Source organism: Paramisgurnus dabryanus, chromosome 1 (assembly GCF_030506205.2).
Source record: "Paramisgurnus dabryanus chromosome 1, PD_genome_1.1, whole genome shotgun sequence".
NCBI classification, from domain to species: Eukaryota; Metazoa; Chordata; class Actinopteri; order Cypriniformes; family Cobitidae; genus Paramisgurnus; species Paramisgurnus dabryanus.
This window is the reverse complement of record NC_133337.1, coordinates 73703425-73726600: the sequence shown is the minus strand read 5'-3', so window position 1 is coordinate 73726600 and position 23176 is coordinate 73703425. Positions and strand designations below refer to the sequence as shown.

The 23176-nt window shown below is 38.0% G+C and overlaps 1 protein-coding gene and 2 long non-coding RNA genes across 7 annotated transcripts in view; 2 read left to right on the top strand and 1 right to left on the bottom strand.

The window, feature by feature from the left end:
* Positions 1-23176, bottom strand: part of LOC135734533 (transient receptor potential cation channel subfamily M member 4-like) — a 564782-nt gene that overhangs the window by 327141 nt on the left and 214465 nt on the right. For all 5 annotated transcript variants that reach the window (XM_065253375.2, XM_065253376.2, XM_065253379.2 and 2 more), the window contains one exon: positions 3930-4099. In XM_065253375.2, coding sequence (XP_065109447.1) covers positions 3930-4099 — 170 coding nt within the window. The remainder of the gene's footprint in view (positions 1-3929; positions 4100-23176) is intronic.
* Positions 13177-14875, top strand: LOC135734537 (uncharacterized). Its single transcript, XR_010527397.2, has 5 exons — positions 13177-13390; positions 13932-14025; positions 14124-14258; positions 14341-14444; positions 14555-14875. It is a non-coding gene; the product is annotated as an uncharacterized lncRNA (long non-coding RNA).
* The window catches only part of LOC135734536 (uncharacterized), a 45369-nt gene continuing 38426 nt past the window's right edge, over positions 16234-23176 (top strand). Inside the window, exon 1 of the long non-coding RNA XR_010527395.2 lies at positions 16234-16299. This is a non-coding gene — a long non-coding RNA (uncharacterized lncRNA). The remainder of the gene's footprint in view (positions 16300-23176) is intronic.

The window sequence follows — 23176 nt, the reverse complement described above, 5'->3', positions numbered from 1 at the left end:
TTTTGCTCAAAATGTGGTGTTTTTGCAGAAACCTACCCATATTCAAAAGCTGATTACAAAAGAACCACTAAAGTTAGGATGAAACGTTTTTTTTTTGTTTGAAAGCAGAGGGTCTGTTCTTTCATTTGGTATATTGTATGTTTATATATTTAAAGAAGAAAATTTTCTGGAAGGCAGTAAACTTTGGTGAAAATCATGAAAAACGCTGGCGCTGGCTGGCAACTTTTTTTTAAAACGCTGGTGGTGAAAGAGTTAAGAACAAATAAGCACAGACTGGTTTCTGACTGGTTTCCTAAGACGTAAACAAATGTTTTTATTTGAAAAAGATTACTGTGAGATCATTTTGTGTGTATGTGCCCTGTCAAGAACAGAAAGATTTTATGTTGGCTTACTTTTTGAAACACTTCTCTCAGTATATGCACTACTGAGGGCACTTAACTCTTTCCCCACCAGCGTTTTTTTTTTTTTTTAAATGTTGCCAGCCAGCCCCAGCATTTTTCATGATTTTCACAAAAGTTTAATGCCTTCCAGAAAATTTTCTTCTTTAAAAATATAAACAAACAATATACCAAATGAAAGAACAGACCCTCTGCTTTCAAAAAAAAAAAAAAAAAAACGTTTCATCCTGCCTTCATTAGTTCTCTTTTTATCACCTCTCAAATATGGGTAGGTTTCTTCAAAAACACCAATTTTTGAGCAAAAAGCTGAGATAATTCCATTTTTGTTATCTCGTCAATGGCGGCGAAAGAGTTAAACGTGTGCTCACACACAGGCGGAGGGCGAATCCAAACAGCTTCAGGAAGAAGATGCAGCATAAGCAGTCGCTTCACATAAAAACGTTACTTTGTTTTTCATTGCTCTATTCAGCAAATGTATGTTAATGGACTAGAGCAGGATTCCCCAAATCTTTCCCTGGAGGGCCGGAGCACTGCAGAGTTTAGCTCCAACCCTGATCAACCACACCTGAGCAAGCTAATCAAGGTCTTCATGATCACTAGAAAGTCACAGGTGGGTAAGTTTGATTAGGGTTGGACCTAAACTCTGTAGTGCTCCGGCCCTCCAGGGTAAGATTTGGGGAACCCTGGACTAGAGTATGACACACAGTAGCGCAACTCTGGACCTGACTGGAGCTGGACCGGACACATTTAACCGTATGTGTGTACAGAAATCTGCTCACTTTAGCGCCTTCTTGCGGTTAAATTGTTAAACCATTTAAACATTTGCAAGCCTTAGAAACAGGGTTCTAAATTAACAATTATATTATTATATTATTATATTATTAATAAAAATCTTGATCCTTCCCTCTGGCAGTACTTCCTACATTTCCTATGAACACTATGCCGAAATGCTACTTGATGATGTTTCATATGCCAATTGGCTGCACGCAGTTTGCAGCGAAACCAGCGCGAGAAACCATGGAAATGAACTGAGCGCGTCCATCACAAAATACAAGGAAGAAAGAGAACGAATGGAGCAGAGCAGGGAGCATAGACTGAAAGACAGGGGTGTCGCTAGACCCCTTTTACTGGGGCATGTGCCCCAGTGTAAATCTTTCGTGCCCAGGTGTAAATCTCAAGTTTAAATTTGAGCAGTTAACTAGTGTATTCCTTTAAAAAGATAATCGTGGCAAAAACAGATTTATATGCAATGCAGTTACCAAATTTACGCTTGTAAAAGCGACAAAGCAGTCGTACTGACGCGTTCACGCATGTATCCATGTCCGCGCATGTCTTTGCGTTCATTCGCGCCCAACTGCATTCAAAAGGTGATGCCACGCGAATTATGAAAACATGACGAGAAGTAAGTTTCTAAATAATAATGATAATCTTATCTTGACTGGATCATTACTGTCTTCTGTAGATGGACATCAGAAATGTTTTGTGTAAAGCAGGGAAAGGGAAGCAGAAAGGAGAGATTATGAGTTTAAGAGAGGTAAGACAAACTACATCCTCACCCTGTCAGGTCTCAAACATTAGAGGAAAAATCTCAGGAAAACCTCTTGTCAAGTCTATAGGATTGCAACAGATGTATGTGTTATACTGTTCTGTATTTTCTGAGATTATTTAGTATAGCAGTCATAAAATGACTGGTTTCTTAAAATATTCTTGTACAAAATAAGTCAATTAATTAATCATTAATATCATTGTATAATGCAGAAGATATTTCTCTGCTGTCATTATATCCAAACATTTTATGCCATTTATGCCTCCAAACATGTTATTAAATGATAATTCCGGTATTAAACATAAACATTTTAATGACATGTTTGTGCATGGTCATTGACTTCCATTCTGAAGCAAGAGACGCTTCTAAACGAGTCAAAAAGTCAAGACACGACCCATTGTCAAAATGTCTGTGTCCATCAGTGTAGTTCATTCAAAACAAACCAGAAATGAGACTCAAAGTGTTAAATACCGGAATTATCCTTTAATGTTAGGTATGATGAAGAAGATTATACTTAAATATTTGTAAATACATATTTATCTTTCGCAGTACCTGTTGCACTGTAGAATAGTGGGTCAAGCAAAAGACATTGTATAGAAGTGTTGCACACTTCTTGCACACAGCAGGCTTTCAAAAAAAGTCAGCAAAAAATTGGGGGCCTGTGCCCCAGTAAAGCTTTATGTCTATCGACAGAGAAACGAAGAAAGCATATGTTTGATCACGAAAATTTTGTCATGTTTTGTCAGGATTGTCGCATGTACGCGAAAGAAAAAACGAATCATTGTTACATTCAGTGCAGTGACACTCATAATTTCTCTTATTTTCACTGGAAAAAAATTTGGCTAGTGGAAATGTTGATTGGCTGGTGGTCAAAAAAGTTAATTTAGAACCCTGCCTAGAAACATAAACTTTCCCTATTTAAATTGCATATTAATCCGCAAATCTCATGCGAGCCAAACCACGGGTCCATCACAGCACTACCCAAAGCTTCCGATAAATGGCACAGCAGAGGCCGTTGCAGTTGACATGTAAGTTTGCTAATGTGTGGCTGCGCACGTGGAGTAGCTACGTCACGTGTTACCTCATGGGCAGGTTGTAGGTAATGGAGGGAGGGGAATAACAGCGAGCTCATCAGACATTTCCTAAAAATAAACAGTGTTCACGAGTCCCGCAGCTCGAGTCCGAGTCTGAAGTCTTTGAAGACGAGTCTCAAGTCGAGTATGAAGTCACTGTGACTTAAGTCGCACTCGAGTCCGAGTCTCAAACTCGAGTCCCCATCTCTGCATACTAGTGAATTTACCCAGTAGTTAATGCATATGGCTATTTAATGCTTGCTTTAAAGGACAAAGATACGGAGTACCAAAATGGCACATCAGTAATGTTTGTTCCTTGTTTTCAATATACGTATGGTATAAGTATAACTTACACTTGCCTGCAGGTGCCATACACTATCATATATGTACCCTATAAATAGCTGTTATTTACCCTAGCTTGCCTGTAAGTACGAAATACTTATATTGTACATTTATTTGTAAGTAAAGTAATGTTTCTCGTTAGTTACAGTATACCTACCACTATAAGTATGTAACTGTTATTACCCAGTACTTATCTAGTGTTACATAATAACTACCAAGTACAGTATGTACCACTGGTAAGTACAGTAATGATACCAATTAATTACCATGTAGATACCTAAAAGTAAGTACCACACATTTGTCGGTAAGTACAACTTATTTAACATATATGTACAAGGTAAGTACACGTACTGAAAAATAAAGTGCTACCGGAATGGTTCACCCAAAAATGTTTATTATTTACTCATGTTGTTCTAAACATTTATTCTTTATTCTGTTGAATGATGATAACCACACAGTTGATGGTACCCATTGAATTTTGTTTACCAAAATGTAACAAAATATCGTCTTTTGTGTTTAACAGAATAAAGAAACCCATGCAAGATTTTAACATACATTCTGTCGTGTTACCTCATCATTTAGAAGCTGTTGACGATTTTGTACCAGGCCCCAAGGAGAAATGCCTATAAGAACCACTTTATTCAGCGCCACAGAGGACACTGCAGTGGCATGATCCCTCACAGCCTCTCCTACATATCTGCCAATGCCTTCTCTCAATCCACTTGTTATGATCCATGCTCCTGTGTTTTAGGAAAGGAAAATAATGTATATACATTATACAAATGCTGTTTATCGCTTTTGAATATATATATATATATAAACATTAGGGATGCACAATCTTGATTTTTCATGGCCGGTTTTTATACCGGTTTTCTTAACAAGCAAATTAACCGATTCCGATCCGATTTCCGATTTTTTTTTCTTCTCAAGCAACAAACAAGAAAGAATGAAAATATACATAAACAATATGTTTATTTGGTATTTAAGAGGCTAAACTTGGTTTGGCTATTGAAACCAATAACTGTAACCATCTAAAATTAACAGCAGTAACTGTAAAGTAGGCTATGTTCAATACAAGTGGTTAAATGAGACCATGACATGGATGGTTGAGTGAGGGTTGAATGTCTTGCCTGTTTTGCATTATCAACAGACTTTTGATACTTATTGTGTTCTATCAGGTGATGAACTTAAATGTCTGACCAAGTTTGTTGTGGCGAATGCAGGGCTCTCAGGTTTTATTTAAAAGTTTGGAGTGAGATAACATCTGTTAGGGGAAAGGCCCCTCTGCCCCACCAAATTCTCAAGTTTTTGCTAGCAGTTCAATGTTACCTATTATTCATAACTGACCAGCACAAATATAAATTATAACAATTGGTAAGTCTGATAAAAGACAGACAAATTTATCCAAATTAAATAAATTGCTCTACATATTAAAAAATACAAATGAATCAAAATTAAAATGAAATCTGTATTATATAGGATTGCAGCACTTGCCATCAGCGTGTATTTTCAGCTGTGTTTAAGAGAGAGATAAGGTTACATGTTTAGTACTACATGGCAATAATAATGAAATACATCTCTGGTCCTTTCATTCATTTCAGGTTAGTTTCAGGTAAGCTAAAGCTTCTGATTGCAAAGAAAGCAGTTGGAGAGTTTTTTAATAAATCAAGCATGATTTAACATGTATTTGGCTATATTCAAGAAACCTGCATTATTTACCGTATTTATCGGATCTTGACCTTCTAACTTTCACTCTGTGCGTGCACGCGCCGCGCATCCACGTGATTGAAAAATATTTTTAATATTAAGAAATGCGCTCTCCGCTCACGAGCTCTGATCGGAACAAACCCGAAACTCACTGTCTGCTGAACTTGCGCAGAAACATCAAAATATAACCAGCTTTTTAAAATGGTTTTAAAACTAAACATTTAGACTATTTACGCACAAATTATGAGCTTATTGACGATTTTTTTTAATTCTTGACAATGCGTCTCTGTCCACAGCACATTTCAAAACATTTTCATTCATAAAACTAAATCATGAGAACATGAACTTCATCACTGCATTTGCAGGAATTGTAAAATCTTTTTTCTTATTAACTCATGAAGCAGCCTAACGCAATATTTTTACTCTAATAGCTTATCTTTCCCCACACATATGAACTGTGATCATGCACAACGAAAAAACACGCAACAATTAAATCTTGAATGGCAAAAATATATGGCACAACGTAGTGTCAACTTAAACATAATATGAACAATGTATTGATTGCAAAGTTAAACCATTACAGTAGAAACAGCTTTACTGCTGCTTTTAAAGTAATAACATTAACTTTACACCGCGATGCTGAGCTACAGTGAAATGATATAAAAGACAGATGCATTACGTTAGTCACGAACTGGACGCGCCCGCGCCTCGCTAAACGCCTCATCGGCATTTATCATGTGTAACTTCGGCCATTCTCAGTGGTGTGACTGGGACACTAACTCTGCTTGTCATCATAAACAGATAATCAGATTGTTATGTTTATTCCCGCTTTATTAATATGCTGAATAATATGCTGCTGAATATGCTGCCTTCCATCGTTTCGACACACAGCTCCATAACCATCTCGCAAGTGTTGATAGGCTATTACTCGTGAGTTGTAACCGGGTCTGTAACCAATCAGATAGCGCCGTGGGCGGGACATTGAGCAAGTCTGCAGAGTGGTGAATACAGAGAGGCTGCGCGGCAGCTGTATCAGAGCCAGCCAAAGTAGCGTATTTAAAAACAAAATTGACTTTAATCAAACCACGGATCCGTGAAAAGTTTTGTGATCCGTTTCGCCACTAGTGTAGTAGCACTGATCACTTTGAGGGGGGGATAAAAATAATTAAGCAGAGGCATGGATACATTGACCAGAAAGGGGGAAATCCCACGCATCCCCCCTGGCAAATCGCACCCTATATATATATATATTAGGGCTGTCAATTGATTAAAACAATTTAATCTAATTAACTACATACTCTGGAATTAATTAATATAAATTAATCGCAAACATATTTTTTACTGTGAAAGTGTTAAATATTTCGATTTAAATTAATCAATGAATAATCAGCATTAGTGATATTAAAGTTCAAAAACTCTTATTATTTTTTCACTGTGCAAATAATGACCATAACAATCAACAAAATGACCAACAGTTATTTACTAAGGAAACAAAATCTTCAGGATAAAGTGCTTCAGAATGATTATTTACCAAAAGTTTAACAGTGCAGTATCAATTTCAGGTTTTTTTGTGCAATTGAACGGAAACCTTAAATAAAAAATCAGGCTCTTTACCTTTGGTATTACGGGACATGCTAGGTCGTACCTCCGGATTCATGTTAACTCCTGGATGCTTTGCGTTGATGTGGTACTTAAGAGTGGACGAACTCCGGTGATATTGAAGTAGTTTGTTTTAATCCGAATATGTGTATCAAATACTTTACCATTATGTTTTTATGTTTTTATATATGGATATAAGTTATATGTATCACATAGTTAACCATTGTGTTTGTAGGAAAATTACCAGCATGCATTGCAGTTTGTTCAAAAAGTACATGCTGAAGGTCGCTACATGGCGTGGGTAGGAACAAAGGACCTACAGTCCCGTGAATGAGATCACCATGTTTTTCTATATGATATAAACCATATGTTGCTTCATGTTACAAACCCTTTTGTATAGAAGCATATGCTAAGGTCAATGTAAAGGTCATGGATTGCATGCGAAGACAGCCTTAAATACTGTGGTACAAGGAAAAGTTTTTCAGTGAGTCTTGGCGTTTGTGCCGGACTGCTCTGCTTTGATTAGTCCGGATAATAAAAGTCTATCTCTTGAAATCAAAACCTAAGACTGAAGATGGTTTCATTTGAGGAAAAGGAAAACCACAACATTTGCTGCCGAAACCCGGGATAGAAAAGAGCTGGACAATCGCACCACCTGGGCAGACCTGACGAACAACACAAACAACGTATGGCCATATACTAAGGTAAGCACTTTTTGCTTATTAATTAGGTTTGTGTTGTTTGCCAGAATTTGCTCAACGTGGTGAGACATTTAAGCTCTTCTAAATTTACGAACCATATATGTGAACTGGGTTTTGATTTCAAGGGTACAATCTAACTAAGGCATGCATGCATGAATCTGTATTTGACTTACTGGGGGTCGGCTTTGTTGATCACAGTGACTTGAAAACAGATTTTAAGTGAAGAGAACGCATAATTGTTGCCTATATCTGTGGGTGTAAGTGTATGATATAGAAGTCTGTGCCTGTGGTCGGAAGTGTATGGCACACAGGTCAATTTTGTGTGGTTGAAAGTGTATCAAAATTGACAGTATACCGCCTTAAAGTGGTATATTTTATTGTTTTAATTCAGATCCATGTTGAGGAAGTGTAATGGTCTGTTGTTTTAGTCGTATAACCACGTTGAGGAAGTGTAGTGGTTATTTTGTTTTAATTAGCAAGGTACTTTGGGTAAAGTACAGTTTTGTGTTATTAATTGTATTTGTTTTTGTGTGAGAATGTAATGTGTCCGTGATAACATGAGTCTGTGTGAGAATGTCTGAGATGGAAAGAGTGGGGGCTGAGTGAGCAGTGGGTGTGTCTTTCTTCTGTGGCTCTGCAGAGAGCACAGAGAGGTGTTGTGTTACACTAAGTGGAGTGAAGGATTGTTTAAAACTGTGGAGAGGGAATACAGTTTGTGAAAGATGTGAATATGAGTAAGAATATAAGTATGAATATGAATACGATAAGAATAAGACACAGTTATAAATGCTGGGTAATACATATGATATTTGAAGATATTGTGGAGTTATTGTAGCCAAAAATATTAATTATTATAGTAAAGTACACAGGTACTTCTAAAAGCTGAATAATTCGATTCAAATAAATAAGTGTGCTCGATAGGAAAAGTATAGCTCGCCCAAAAAAGCACAAAAGTGCGTGATGGAGTTTGACATTATTGGAAAGAAACTTGTTTTAAAGACACATTGAGAATCTGAATAACTATTTGGGAGAATATATAAATTGGGGCTGAAAAAAGAGGGAGTGTAATTACTGCCTAGTTGGTGTAAGGTGAATGGTTGATAAGCCCTATAAGGGATTAGTATGAATAAATAAAGGGTTTGACATAAATGCTAATGGGATATTACTGAAAAACGGTTTGGTTAACAATTTGGTTTATAGGTTATCAAGCATACATTTGAAATTTAAGGTTTGGTCAAAACAATTGAAACCAGACGGGACATCAAAAAGAGCACAGAACCTGAGAACACAGCCGGCTTTCTCGATGGGCAATGCAATCAGGTGGCCACCTAATAGAGCAGTTTTGCTTGTTTAAAGATTGTATTGTTCACCTGATATGGCTCGTGGTGGTCTATTACAAGAAAAGATTATGGCAGTCACATTAATGGAAAAATAAGGATTGAACAACTATTGTGTGGAGAATTGGAAGATAAGAAACTTAAATGTTCAAATGAGGAAACATTTGATGTGGCATTGTGTGAGAAAAATATAACGAAATAAAAATATAAACTAAAAGAAAGAAAATTAAGAGTTTAACAACAGAGAAATGCTTGAGGAGAGACAGAGAGAGAGAGAGAGAGAGAGAGAGAGAGAGAGAGAGAGAGAGAGAGAGAGGGAGAAGAGAAAAGGGAGGGGGTACTGATGATCACCAGATGTGACCAGTAAAGGCCAATTCGAATGCTCAAGGGAATTGTAGTTTTAAGGCAAAGTCTAGTATAGAGGCCAAGTTATTAAAAAAGACTTAACAAAATAAAGAGGAGTCTTCATCTGATGATGGAAGGTGGTCACAAAATAAATTTTATTGTAAATCAAAAGGCAATATTTTGCATGGGTTAAGCTGAACTTGGTGGGGCTGATCAATCACATCCTTTGACATTCAAGAAAGTGAATGAAAGACTGGCAAGAAACAGACAATGGCAAAAACTGTGTGACATCAAAATGTTGGAGTTGCAAAGAGAGGAGCAGCTCATAAACTGGACTGAGGACACATACTATCTGAATGGGACTATGATTGATCTCAAGCAGTGAAGGGGGCACTGCGCATATGTTCAGAGACAATTACAAGATGAAAAACAAAAAGACTGAGTGTAATCCAGAAGGAGACCCACAAAGACAATATTGTTCTTGGAGACAAGAGAAAAACTGGACACTGAACACTTTTTCATCTTCATACAAGCCTTTGAGTGAAAGAGGGGAAGAGTGAGACAGCAGTTCAATGTTTAGTTAGGACCTTATAACTATAGGGACACATACAATCTTTATGAGAAAATCAGCTAGACAAATTGAAAGGCTGATCAAGAATTTATGATGTTAGGTATGACTACCTTTTCTGAAATCAAAACAGACTCCTATAAATCTACTATGGCTTTAAAATGTGGTATACTACAGAGGAAGGAAAGGAAAATAAAATAGATTAAATAAATAAATTAAAATAACACCATACAATATTATAATAGCTATGAGAATAGAGGAAAGAAATAACTAGCTATTGTGACAAACTTAGCATTACCATAATTCAAGCAAATAAATCTAAATTGTATCTATTCTACAATTTGAGATCAATTAATGACAAGAAGATTGATGTTCCAAAAACCATACTTTGCTGACAAATGTTTCTCCAATTGATAAACATTTTCACTGTGTTTTTGATTTGCATAGGAAATAGATACTCGTTTGCATTTACTTATGAAGGAAAACATCATACAGGTTTAGAATGGATGAACAACTATTCCAATATGCTGTAAGGTTAGTCTGGTTGATTGCTGCTAAAATGTATATAGAGTGATTTGTTGTCATTGAGTAGGCTCACAGGAGAGCAGATGATTTCGCCAGATGTGGAAGCAAAAAAGGGCCTCAGAGTGTCAGGAAACTTTATGAGATCATACAGAAGTGAAAAATATCTCAGTCATAAATAGTGTTATCATAGATGCACATGGGACAAATAATTGTAATAAACATTTGAAAATTTAATTTATGATAAGAATGAAAATTTTATTTGACGGATAATAGTGAAGAAAAAAGTTACTATCATCTATAATCACAAGGGATGGTAGATAAAAGGGTATAGAAAAGGAATGATCATCAAAGCCATACTTAACAAAATGTGTGAGAATACTAATCTTAACAGAATTGATGTTTTACCTTGCATTAATGAGCATGTTAACTAACAAAAGTACACCTTTAACACTGCATGAAATGTTTGCCGATCGACCTATGTGTATTGTAAAAACCATCTGGAAGTAAAGTGTTAGATGAAGAAACTAATTGTCTATGTATTGAGCTATTTGTGTTCAGAAAACCTGAAAGGAGCTGAGGAGGCGGTGATGGAGACAACATGTCTCATTAAGTGTATCTGAGGGGCTGCAGGAGAATGCGGAAGGAGTAAGCCTGCCAAAAGGGACCAAACACAGTCAAAGGGGGCTGCAGAGTGATGAGAGCAGCTCTATGTGGAAAGTCCAAGTGGGAGGAGCAACCAATGCATCAGAGCTCGTAGGATGGCAGTTGGAGAGGAGGAGAAACACATGATATGAAAGAAGACACATTCATCACCTTTAAAGCATTTTTAAACTTTAAAAATGTGTTGTTTGTCGTGACTCTTCATTTTAATACTGATTCGGTTACGGTAATTTGTGTTAAGTTGTATACGACGTGACAACGCGATTTTGACAGCACTATTGCCTCAGACTCATTTTTATGAGCAGGTTAATGTGCATTAAGTATACCACAGTTCTGTAAGTGGAGAAATAATTCATATTTGTGTGTTTTTCTCTCAGTAAGGACTAACATTAACTGACTGACTGTCTGTCAGTCTGTCTGTTCTCAACCAAAGTCCAAACCAAACCAAAGACCTGTTAAAGGTAACTTTACCACATTTATTAATGTATTTTTATGTTGTTTGAGTACACCATAGTTCTGTAAGTGAAAAATAATTCATATTTATGTGTGTTTTCTCACAGTTTAGAGCAAACGTTTCCTGCACAAGATTGAATCTCTCTCAGTCAGGGGGAGATTGCCTGACTGACTGACTGTCTACTTGCCACCAAAAAGTAATTTACACAGAAACCTTTTACAGGTAACTTTAACACATTTATTAATTATTTTTTTTATGTTGTGTGAGTACACCACATTTCTGTAAGTGGAAAATTAATTTATATTTGTGTGTTTTCTCTCTCAGTAAGGACTAAGGTTAACTGTCTGCTGTCTGTCTGTCTGTTCTCAACCAAAGTCATTAAAGACCTGTTGAAGATAAAATTACCACATTTATTAAAGAGCACCTATTATGGGATACACGTTTTTAAACATCATTTTGTGTGTATGTGTGCATTAGTACATGCTAACGATATTCAAAAAGTACATACGAGTCAGAAGAGAGCTAAAATGGCGGAGGTTGTGAGTCCCTGCTTTGACTCTGTTTGCAAACTCTTGTTTTATTGTTTTAACCCTCGTGTGGTGTTCATATTTTTGTTACTTAGACAATGTTTGTGGGTCTAGTGGACCCACTGCATTATTTGTATCTTAAAACAATGCAGTCATACAAATTTATGTATAACTGTTTACATATGTTTACTTTAGCCTTATTGCAAGTAAAATAAACAGAATATATGGTTAATATTTGTCATTTACCACTAGTAGAGGACTATTTATAGATTAAAGTGCTATTCGTTTTTGTGATAATATGAAATAAGAAAAGAAAATTCTATTCTCCCCCAGATATTGAGGAAAAACATGTTTATCTTAAATAAGTATTTATAACTTTTTCATCTCAAATACGTTTTTCATCACTTTGATGTTTAATTCTTTGAACTAAGTTTGAAATTGTACACATTTGTGTCAGTTTACATAGCACAAGCCCCATCTGGAAAGATGCGGTATCATAACATATCATCCACATTGAATATAACCTGTTCATGCCAGCCTACACAACACATAAGAAGCAAATTATTTCCCCTGTAGCTGTGTTGCATTATGCATTTCTTGCATTTTACAGACGTATACTGTGTCTTCCTGTCCATCTTATGTCCATACACACTGCAGTACAATGTGTTGCTATTGGCTACAACCTAAAATTATAAAAATGCTTGGATATAATTTTTACTTTCTCTATTTCTACTTCTCTATTTACTTTCTTTATCTCACGCACTCATACACACACACACACGTGCGCACACACCATAGGTTTTGTGGTAAACTCATGGTTTTACAAATGGTTATCAAGACACCATTTACCATGATTTCTACACTTTTACTATAATACAACCATGGTTATTTTTTGTAAGGGATATTATGGTAAAATGTAGAATGGTTCCTGTTAGACAGAAGGTAAAGTGTTTGGGACAGTGGGGGCAGAAGTGTTCATCCTTGATATATAACATGTTGTATCCTTGCGCTGTTACAGCAAGTGCAGAGGGACAAAACTCTGACATGGATCCATCACATATGTACAGACATATATACAAACACACTCGTGCACTCACATCAGTCCCAGATAGAAGAAAAACAGAGTGAAGTTACATAGCACATTCAATTTTTACTCTCTTATTAACCCCGGGTCCAGTGGACCCGAACACCACATATGTAATATAAATGTGTAGGGGGGGGTGTACAGTGTACAGTCATTATCAAGTTGTTCATTTTTATGTTCTTTATAGAAAATGAGCCAAGGCCAATGAATCTGAGGTTGAAACTATGATTAATTGCATAATTTTTCTGTTAGTAAACATTAAAAACAGGTCCCACAGACCCGAACACCACACAAGGGTTAAGCGATTAAATCTCTCGAGTAGACGCTGTCTCTTTAGATGCGAGGGAAAAATAGCACTTTATGGACTTCCACAGAGGACATCATGTTTAATACGGTTCCGGAAAAATCCAGTCAGAAGTTGTTCACAGAGTTTTCACAATAACTGCTTCTCATGAACCGAAGCTGGATTTGCACGACGTCTCCTCTTGAAAGTTGGATTACTGTGCACTTCTGGATCACAGGCTGTAAGTATTCACGTTTATTATTTGCCTTTTACTATACGTTACGTAACTGGTAACCGGAGATTAACATAATGTGCGTGTAGAGCTAAGCTTGCAAGCTAATTGTTTTGTGTTGTAATACTGTATTTCATAAACAACGTACCATATTTACACACGTGTATGTTGAATTATGCAGACTATCGTTTTTTTAATCGATGTTGGTTTAGACATGTTTACAAACTTGCTAAGTTGCTAAGATAAATACAAATACAAATGCCTGCTAAACTGTTACCAGTAAAATTTGTTCTCATGATCAAACTCAAGAAGCTCTAAGTACAGATGATTTGTTTAAAGTTATATGTATTTTACTGTTGTATTTACTTGAAGCTTTCTTAGATTTTGAAACGAAGTAAACATGTAATGTGTGTTGCTAATGTTGGGCCATGTAATATGTAATACATTAACGTTTTAATGAATAGTCTAACGAGTTATAGTCGTTGTACTCTATTGTTATAATATGTATTTTTGACTGAATACATGTTTGTTTTATTTGTCTATATCCTAGATTCGCAGCTGGACACATCCTTCTACACTGTATGCAAACATGCAACATCATTACACACAGTACAAGGAGTTAGACTGGCATATGAGGAGCAAAGGTATGTAACACATATGATGTATTTAGCTAGTGATACCACTACCAGTCTTAGATGTATAACTGATGATGATAAAGTTTTTTTTCTCTGCATAATAATAGGAACCCAGGCAGTAGCATCGTTTCACAATGTTTCCATCATCATCATCAGTGGATGCCTTTGCCGTCCGTAGCCTGAGATTTCAGATTTGCAGCAAAATTTTTTTTGATTTTCTCATTTATTGGAATGCTGTGCAGGTATTTAAGTATTTTAGTAACTGTGTTAAATAAAGTAGTATTTACTTTTACAATAAATTAATTGCTTGTTTATATTTTACAGGTATTTGTACCTTGCAGCCATCCATTACAATGTCACCAAGCCGTAACAAAAGCAGGAGAGGGAAAGTACAAGGCTATGTTCCCAAAACACACAAGTGACATACCGTAAGCAGTAATGTTTTATTTCAAATACATTCATAATTAAAAACTTAATTTATGAAGCAGGGAAATAAATGATCAAAACAAATGATTTATTGACCGCAATATTTCTACAGTTATGTGGAGGATGTGATCAGGCTTGTGTTTGATGAGGTATTTGAAGATAAGCTGAAGGAAACCCCGATTCCAATGGACCTGGCATCACAGTTTGAGAGACCTTCAAAGGAGGACGTGATTGCATGCCATCTTCAGTGCAGGGGTCGTTGAAAGACAAAATTGTGACCGATCTGATCAGGAAGCTCCAAGCGTATCTGGAGAACAACACACGACAGGATGATAACCTTATAGTGTCGTCTTAAATAGCACCAGCTGACAAAGCTTTGATATGCCATTTATCTGAATAGATAGCTGTAAGAAATGAATTGAACAATTTTTGAAACAAGAGCACAATATGGTTAATAAAGTATGTTTATTTATATATTGTTTAACATTTAAATATATATTGGTAATAAATAAAAAAAACTTTTGACTGACTATTATATTTTCTTTAAAGTAACATCTTTTGTTCTTTTGGGTACTTTGTTACTATAATGATACTTTAGTGTTATTGGTTTAAAAATGTAATAAAACTTACTGTAGTCCTGCACCTCAAAGGCTTATAGTCGGTACAATAAATGTTCTGTGTGTAGGGATTTAGACAATTTGTGCAAAACCTGCATGATGAATCACGCAGGTAAGAGGCCCTGGAACATGTTGCATTCTCCTTAAAACCTAATAAGTAAAAACATAGCACTTATAAGTAAGCAGTCTTTCATAAAAAAGTTTACCATAGTGAAATAATGTAGAACATTCATTTCAATTAATACTTTCTTGGTGCTACATTTGGTGTTTCCATATAGTTTGCACAGTAATATAGTATGTAACAGTCTTTTATAATAAAGTTTACTATAGTAAAATAATGTTAATAAGTGAAATAGTTTTATAATCATTTCAACAAATACTTTCTATGTGCTACATTTGGTGTTTCCATATAGTTTGCACAGTAATATAGTATGTAAGCGGTCTTTTATAATAAAGTTTACTATGGTAAAATAATGTTAACAAATGAAATAGTTTTATAATCATTTCAAAAAATACTTTCTATGTGCTACATTTGGTGTTTCCATATAGTTTGCAAAGTAATGTAGTACGTTATAATTACCTTTTGGATGTCTTTGCAACACATTTTCGTCTTCGTTTAGCATTCTGGCAGAGCTAAGGACACCTAAAAAAGTTAAATCCAATCGCGTTCATTGACGGAGATCGTTTATATTGTAACGGCCGTCTGAACTCTCTGGATCGAGCTTGAAGTGGTAAGGCAGTACAGACACCATCGTTTATAGAGAAATATAGCGCTTGTTTACGTTGCCTGTGACTCTCAGTCAGAACCGGAAAACCCACGCGTAGTCAGGGGCGTAACCTTTCAAACACACGCCGATCCCAGTTGACCAATAACAGTTAAGTAGTTATCTGACCAATCCGAATACACTAGACATTTTGGGAGGCGGAGACAGGAACTAAATCCGAGCGTTTTCCAGACATGCAGAAATCGGTGAGGTATGTAAGCAATTTATATGACTCACAGTGCATTAGTTCAAGTTTTAATAACATGTATGTACTATGGGATATTACAATAACGTGCTAACGTGCTAATTTATTAGCATAATTGGTGCTCTTTAATGTATTTATTATGTTAAGTGAGTACACCACAGTTCTGTAAGTGAAAAATAATTTATATTTGTGTGTTTTCTCTCTCAGTAAGGACTAAGGTTAACTGAATGTCTGTCTGTTCTCAACCAATGTCATTAAAGACCTGTTGAAGGTAACATTACCACATTTATTACAGTGCATTGAAAATGCGCTGTACTGTTCTTACTGGGCTTTTTATTATTAGTGGTGCTTGCATTTATGCAAAGCATCACTATTACTATCTTGCATACTTATTATTAGTGGTGCTTGCATTTATCAGGGTAGTCCCAGAGCTAATAAGCCACGCCCCTAGCAACCACTTTTAGGCACCCTAGCAACATAAAATTTAAACAGTTATATCTCGGCATCAGAACATCGTAGAATCACGGGGGTTGGATCGTTTTACTCGTGACTCGGAGGGTAATCACTGGCCACATCATTGGCCACTCCCAAGACACGCCCCTAGCAACCAAATGTGAGCACCCTAGCAACTGAATAAACAAAGCCTTATATCTCCGCATCAGAACATCGTAGAGACACGGGGGTTGGACCGTTTTACTTGTGACTCGGAGTGTAACAACTGGTCACATCATTGGCCACTCCCAAGCCCCGCCCCTAGCAACCAAATAAGAGCACCCTAGCAACCGAATAAAAAAAACCTTATATCTCCGCATCAGAACATCGTAGAGACACGAGAGTTGGACCATTTGACTTGTGACTCAGAGTGTAATCACTATGGGATGCCAATTTTTTCCCTAGCAACCAAATACAGTACCCTAGCAACAGAGTAAACAAAGCCTTATATCTTCGCATCAAAACATCGTAGAAACATGGGGGTTGGACCGTTTGACTTGTGATTCAGAGTGTAATCACTATGAGATGCCAATTTTTTCCCTAGCAACCAAATACAGTACCCTAGCAACAGAGTAAACAAAGCCTTATATCTCCGCATCAGAACATTGTAGAGACATGGGGGTTGGACCGTTTGACTTGTGACTTGGAGTGTAATCACCAGTGGATGCCAATTTTTTCCCTAGCAACCAAATACAGTACCCTAGCAACAGTGTAAACAAAGCCTTATATCTCCGCATCAGAACATCGTAGAGACACGGGGGTTGGACTGTTTGACTTGTGACATAAAGTGTAATCACCAATGGATGCCAATTTTTTCCCTAGCAACCAAATACAGTACCCTAGCAACAGTGTAAACAAAGCCTTATATCTCCGCATCAGAACATCGTAGAGACACGGGGGTTGGACCGTTTTACTCGTGACTCGGCATGTAATCACTAGTGGATGACAATTTTTTCCCTAGCAACCAAATACAGTACCCTAGCAACAGTGTAAACAAAGCCTTATATCTCAGCATCAGAACATCGTAGAGACACGGGGGTTGGACCGTTTTACTCGTGACTCGGCATGTAATCACTGGTGGATGCCAATTTTTTCCCTAGCAACCAAATACAGTACCCTAGCAATAGTGTAAACAAAGCCTTATATCTCCGCATCAGAACATCGTAGAGACACGGGGGTTGGGCCGTTTTACTCGTGACTCGGCATGTAATCACTAGTGGATGCCAATTTTTTCCCTAGCAACCAAATACAGTACCCTAGCAACAGTGTAAACAAAGCCTTATATCTCCGCATCAGAACATCGTAGAGACACGGGGGTTGGACCGTTTGACTTGTGACTTAGAGTGTAATCACTAGTGGATGCCAAATTTTTCCATAGCAACCAAATACAGTACCCTAGCAACCGCATAAACAAAGCCTTATATCTCTGCATCAAAACATCATAGAGACACGGGGGTTGGAACGTTTTACTTTTGGGTTGGAGTATAATCATATATTGTCCCGAGAATTTTGCCACGGCAAGCACCACTTCACATTTTCTTCAGGAAATGTACCTATCTAGTTATTAGTGGTGCTTGCATTTATGCAAAGCATCACTATTATTATTGCTTTCGGTTATTATTATTATTCTTCTTATATCTGGACACTTTTTCGGCACCTAACTTGTCCCGCACGGTTTGCCGTAGTCCCATGAAAGAGGGCTCAAATTGACCGGTTTATTGAGGAGAGGTGTGCTATGACTTTTATAAGGGATCGGGTGCAAGATTTTCGAAAGGGGGGCGAAAAACCACCCGAAAAATTCCATTGACTTAACATTGCGCCCAACTTTGACGGGTCATAGCTCCGTTCGAGGATTTTGTAAAAACATGTAGGTTACAACATTTGAAGAGGGTGGTAGACTCTGTAAGAACATACATCACATTGGGGTGTAAGTTGTACCCCTGGGGTGTAAGAGGCACCCGAAATTCCCCATTGACTTATAATGGGGCAGGGAACACGCCCATATAAGGGAATAAAATCGTTCCTGATGGGATATCTTTGCTTTAGAGTGTCGTAGAGATAAGTGGGTGGGCTCATTTTACTCGGGCATCCAATCAGTCTCTCAGGATCATCCCAGAGCTATTAAGCCACGCCCCTAGCAACAATTTTGGGCACCCTAGCAACATCTCCCATAGACTGCCATTATAAAATGCCCAGATGGATATCTTTGCACCACAGTGTCATAGAGACATGGGGGTGGGCTCATTTTACTCAGGCATCCAATCAGTCTCTCAGGATACTTACATAGATATAAGCCACGCCCCTAGCAACCACTTTTGAGCACCCTAGCAACATAAAATTCAAACAGTTATATCTCGGCATCCGAACATCGTAGAGACACGGGGGTTGGACCGTTTGACTCATGACTCAGAGTGTAATCATTATGGGATGCCAATTTTTTCCCTAGCAACCAAATACAGTACCCTAGCAACAGAGTAAACAAAGCCTTATATCTCCGCATCAGAACATCGTAGAGACACGGGGGTTAAACCGTTTTACTTGTAGTTTGGTGTATAATCATATATTGTCAGCAGAATTTTGCCACGGCAAGCACCACTTCACATTTTCTTCAGGAAATGTACCTATCTAGTTAGTGGTGCTTGCATTTATGCAAAGCATCACTATTACTATCTTGCATACTTATTATTATTATTATTAGTGGTGCTTGCATTTATGCAAGGCATCACTATTATTATTGCTCATACTTATTATTATTATGTTGGCTTGACAAAGCCAACATACTGTTGTTGTATCTAAGCTTATTATTATTATTATTATTATTATTATTCTTCTGGTACAAACTTTTTCTCACAGTAACTCCTCCTAGAGCTTTCAAGCTACACCCACAAAACTTTACAAAACTTTTAAGACTGGTACGTAGATTGTTGCTATGACTTTTCTAACTGATGGGACCTACCGAATTCCTAAACGGGGCGCTCAAACACCCCAAATTTTCCATTGACTTAACATTGCGACAAACTTTGACGGGTCATAGCTGCAAGCGAGAAATTTGTAGAAACTTGTGGGTTACCACATTTGAAGAGGCTGGCAGGCTCTGTAAGAACATACATCACAATGGGGTGTACGCTGTACCCCTGGGGTGTAAGAGGCACCCAAATTTCCCCATTGACTTATAATGGGGCAGGAAACATGCCCATATAAGGGAATAAAAGTGTCCCAGATGGAATATCTTCACTTTAGAGTGTCGTAGAGACATGGGGGTTGGACCGTTTTACTTGTGGCTTGAAGGTTGATCATTATGGGATGCCATTTTTCTCCCTAGCAACCAAACTTAGTACCCTAGCAACGGAATAAACAAAGCCTTATATCTCCGCTTCAGAACATCATAGAGACACGGGGGTTGGACCGTTTTACTTGTGGCTTGAAGGTTGATTATTATGGGATGCCAATTTCCTCCCTAGCAACCAAACTTAGTACCCTAGCAACGGAATAAACAAAGCCTTATTTCTCCGCTTCAGAACATCTTAGAGACAAGGGGGTTGGACCGTTTTACTTGTGGCTTGAAAGTTGATCATTATGGGATGCCATTTTTCTCCCTAGCAACCAAACTTAGTACCCTAGCAACGGAATAAACAAAGCCTTATTTCTCCGCTTCAGAACATCTTAGAGACAAGGGGGTTGGACCGTTTTACTTGTGGCTTGAAGGTTGATTATTATGGGATGCCACTTTCCTCCCTAGCAACCAAACTTAGTACCCTAGCAACGGAATAAACAAAGCCTTATATCTCAGCATCAGAACATTGTAGAGACACTGGGGTTGGACCGTTTTACTTGTGGCTTTAAGTGTGATCATTATGGGATGCCAATTTTCTCCCTAGCAACCAAACTTAGTACCCTAGCAACGGAATAAACAAAGCCTTATATCTCCGCTTCAGAACATCATAGAGACACGGGGGTTGGACCGTTTCACTTGTGGCTTGAAGGTTGATCATTATGGGATGCCAATTTTCTCCCTAGCAACCAAACTTAGTACCCTAGCAACGGAATAAACAAAGCCTTATATCTCCGCTTCAGAACATCTTAGAGACACGGGGGTTTGACCGTTCTACTTGTGGCTTGAAGGTTGATCATTATGGGATGCCAATTTTCTCCCTAGCAACCAAACTTAGTACCCTAACAACGGAATAAACAAAGCCTATTATCTCCGCTTCAGAACATCTTAGAGACACGGGGGTTTGACCGTTCTACTTGTGGCTTGAAGGTTGATCATTATGGGATGCCAATTTTCTCCCTAGCAACCAAACTTAGTACCCTAGCAACGGAATAAACAAAGCCTTATATCTCTGCTTCAGAACATCATAGAGACACGGGGGTTGGACCGTTTTACTTGTGGCTTGAAGGTTGATCATTATGGGATGCCAATTTTCTCCCTAGCAACCAAACTTAGTACCCTAGCAACGGAATAAACAAAGCCTTATATCTCCGCTTCAGAACATCATAGAGACACGGGGGTTGGACCGTTTTACTTGTGGCTTGAAGGTTGATCATTATGGGATGCCAATTTTCTCCCTAGCAACCAAACTTAGTACCCTAGCAACGGAATAAACAAAGCCTTATATCTCCACTTCAGAACATCATAGAGACACGGGGGTTGGACCGTTTTACTTGTGGCTTGAAGGTTGATCATTATGGGATGCCAATTTTCTCCCTAGCAACCAAACTTAGTACCCTAGCAACGGAATAAACAAAGCCTTATATCTCCGCTTCAGAACATCATAGAGACATGGGGGTTGGACCGTTTTACTTGTGGCTTGAAGGTTGATCATTATGGGATGCCAATTTTCTCCCTAGCAACCAAACTTAGTACCCTAGCAACGGAATAAATGTTAGCTTCATTCTAGCTTCATGCTAATCATGTTAGCTTCATGCTAGCTTCATGCTAATCATGCTAGCATCATGCTAGCTTCATGATAATCATGTTAGCTTCATGTTAGCTTCATGCTAATCATGTTAGCTTCATGCTAGCTTCATACTGATCATGCTAACATCATGCTAGCTTCATGCTAATCATGCTAACTTCATGCTAATCATGCTAACAGCCAGATAGCCTACTAAAATAAACTTCTGTCAAACCATTTTAAATGTTCAGGCTACGCTTTTTCAAGCCAACATAAAGTTTGTCCTCAAACTTTAATATCTAGTTAGTGGTGCTTGCATTTATGCAAGGCATCACTATTACTATTGCTCATACTTATTATTTATAATTATTATTCTTCTTTTTCTGGACACTTTTTCGGCGCGTAACTCGTCCCGCACGGTTTAACGTAGTCCCACGAAAGAGGTCTCAAATCGACCGGATTATTGAGGAGAGGTGTGCTATGACTTTTATAAGGGATCGGGTGCAGGATTTCTGAAAGGGGGGCAAAAAACCACCCGAAAAATCCCATTGACTTAACATTGCGCCCAACTTTGACAGGTCATAGCTCCGCTAGAGGATTTTATAGAAACATGTGGGTTACAACATTTGAAGAGGGTGGTAGGCTCTGTAAGAATATGGATCACAATGGGGTGTAAGTTGCACCCCTGGGGTGTAAGAGGCACCCGAAAATTCCCATTGACTTATAATGGGGCAGGAAACATGCCCATATAAGGAAATAAAAAAGTTCCAGCTGGGATATCTTCGCTTTACAATGTCCTACAGACAAGTGGGTGGGCTCATTTCACTCCGGCATCCAATCAGTCTCTCAGGATCATCTCAGAGCTATTAAGCCACGCCCCTAGCAACAATTTTGGCCACCCTAGCAACATCTCCCATAGACTGCCATTATAAAATGCCCAGATGGATATCTTTGCACCTGAGTGTCATAGAGACATGGGGGTGGGTTCATTTTACTCAGGCATCCAATCAGTTTCTCAGGATCCTTAAAGACTTACTAAGCCACGCCCCTAGCAACCACTTTTCAGCACCCTAGCAACATAAAATTCAAACAGTTATATCTCAGCATCCGAACATCGTAGAGACACGGGGGTTGGACCGTTTGACTCGTGACTCAGAGTGTAATCATTATGGGATGCCAATTTTTTCCCTAGCAACCAAATACAGTACCCTAGCAACAGAGTAAACAAAGCCTTATATCTCCGCATCAGAACATCGTAGAGACACGGGGGTTGGACCGTTTGACTCGTGACTCTGAGTGTAATCATTATGGGATGCCAATTTTTTCCCTAGCAACCAAATACAGTACCCTAGCAACAGAGTAAACAAAGCCTTATATCTCCGCATCAGAACATCGTAGAGACATGGGGGTTGGACCGTTTGACTCGTGACTCAGAGTGTAATCATTATGGGATGCCAATTTTTTCCCTAGCAACCAAATACAGTACCCTAGCAACAGAGTAAACAAAGCCTTATATCTCCGCATCAGAACATCGTAGAGACATGGGGGTTGGACCGTTTGACTCGTGACTCAGAGTGTAATCATTATGGGATGCCAATTTTTTCCCTAGCAAACCAAATACAGTACCCTAGCAACAGAGTAAACAAAGCCTTATATCTCCGCATCAGAACATCGTAGAGACACGGGGGTTGGACCGTTTGACTCGTGACTCAGAGTGTAATCATTATGGGATGCCAATTTTTTCCCTAGCAACCAAAT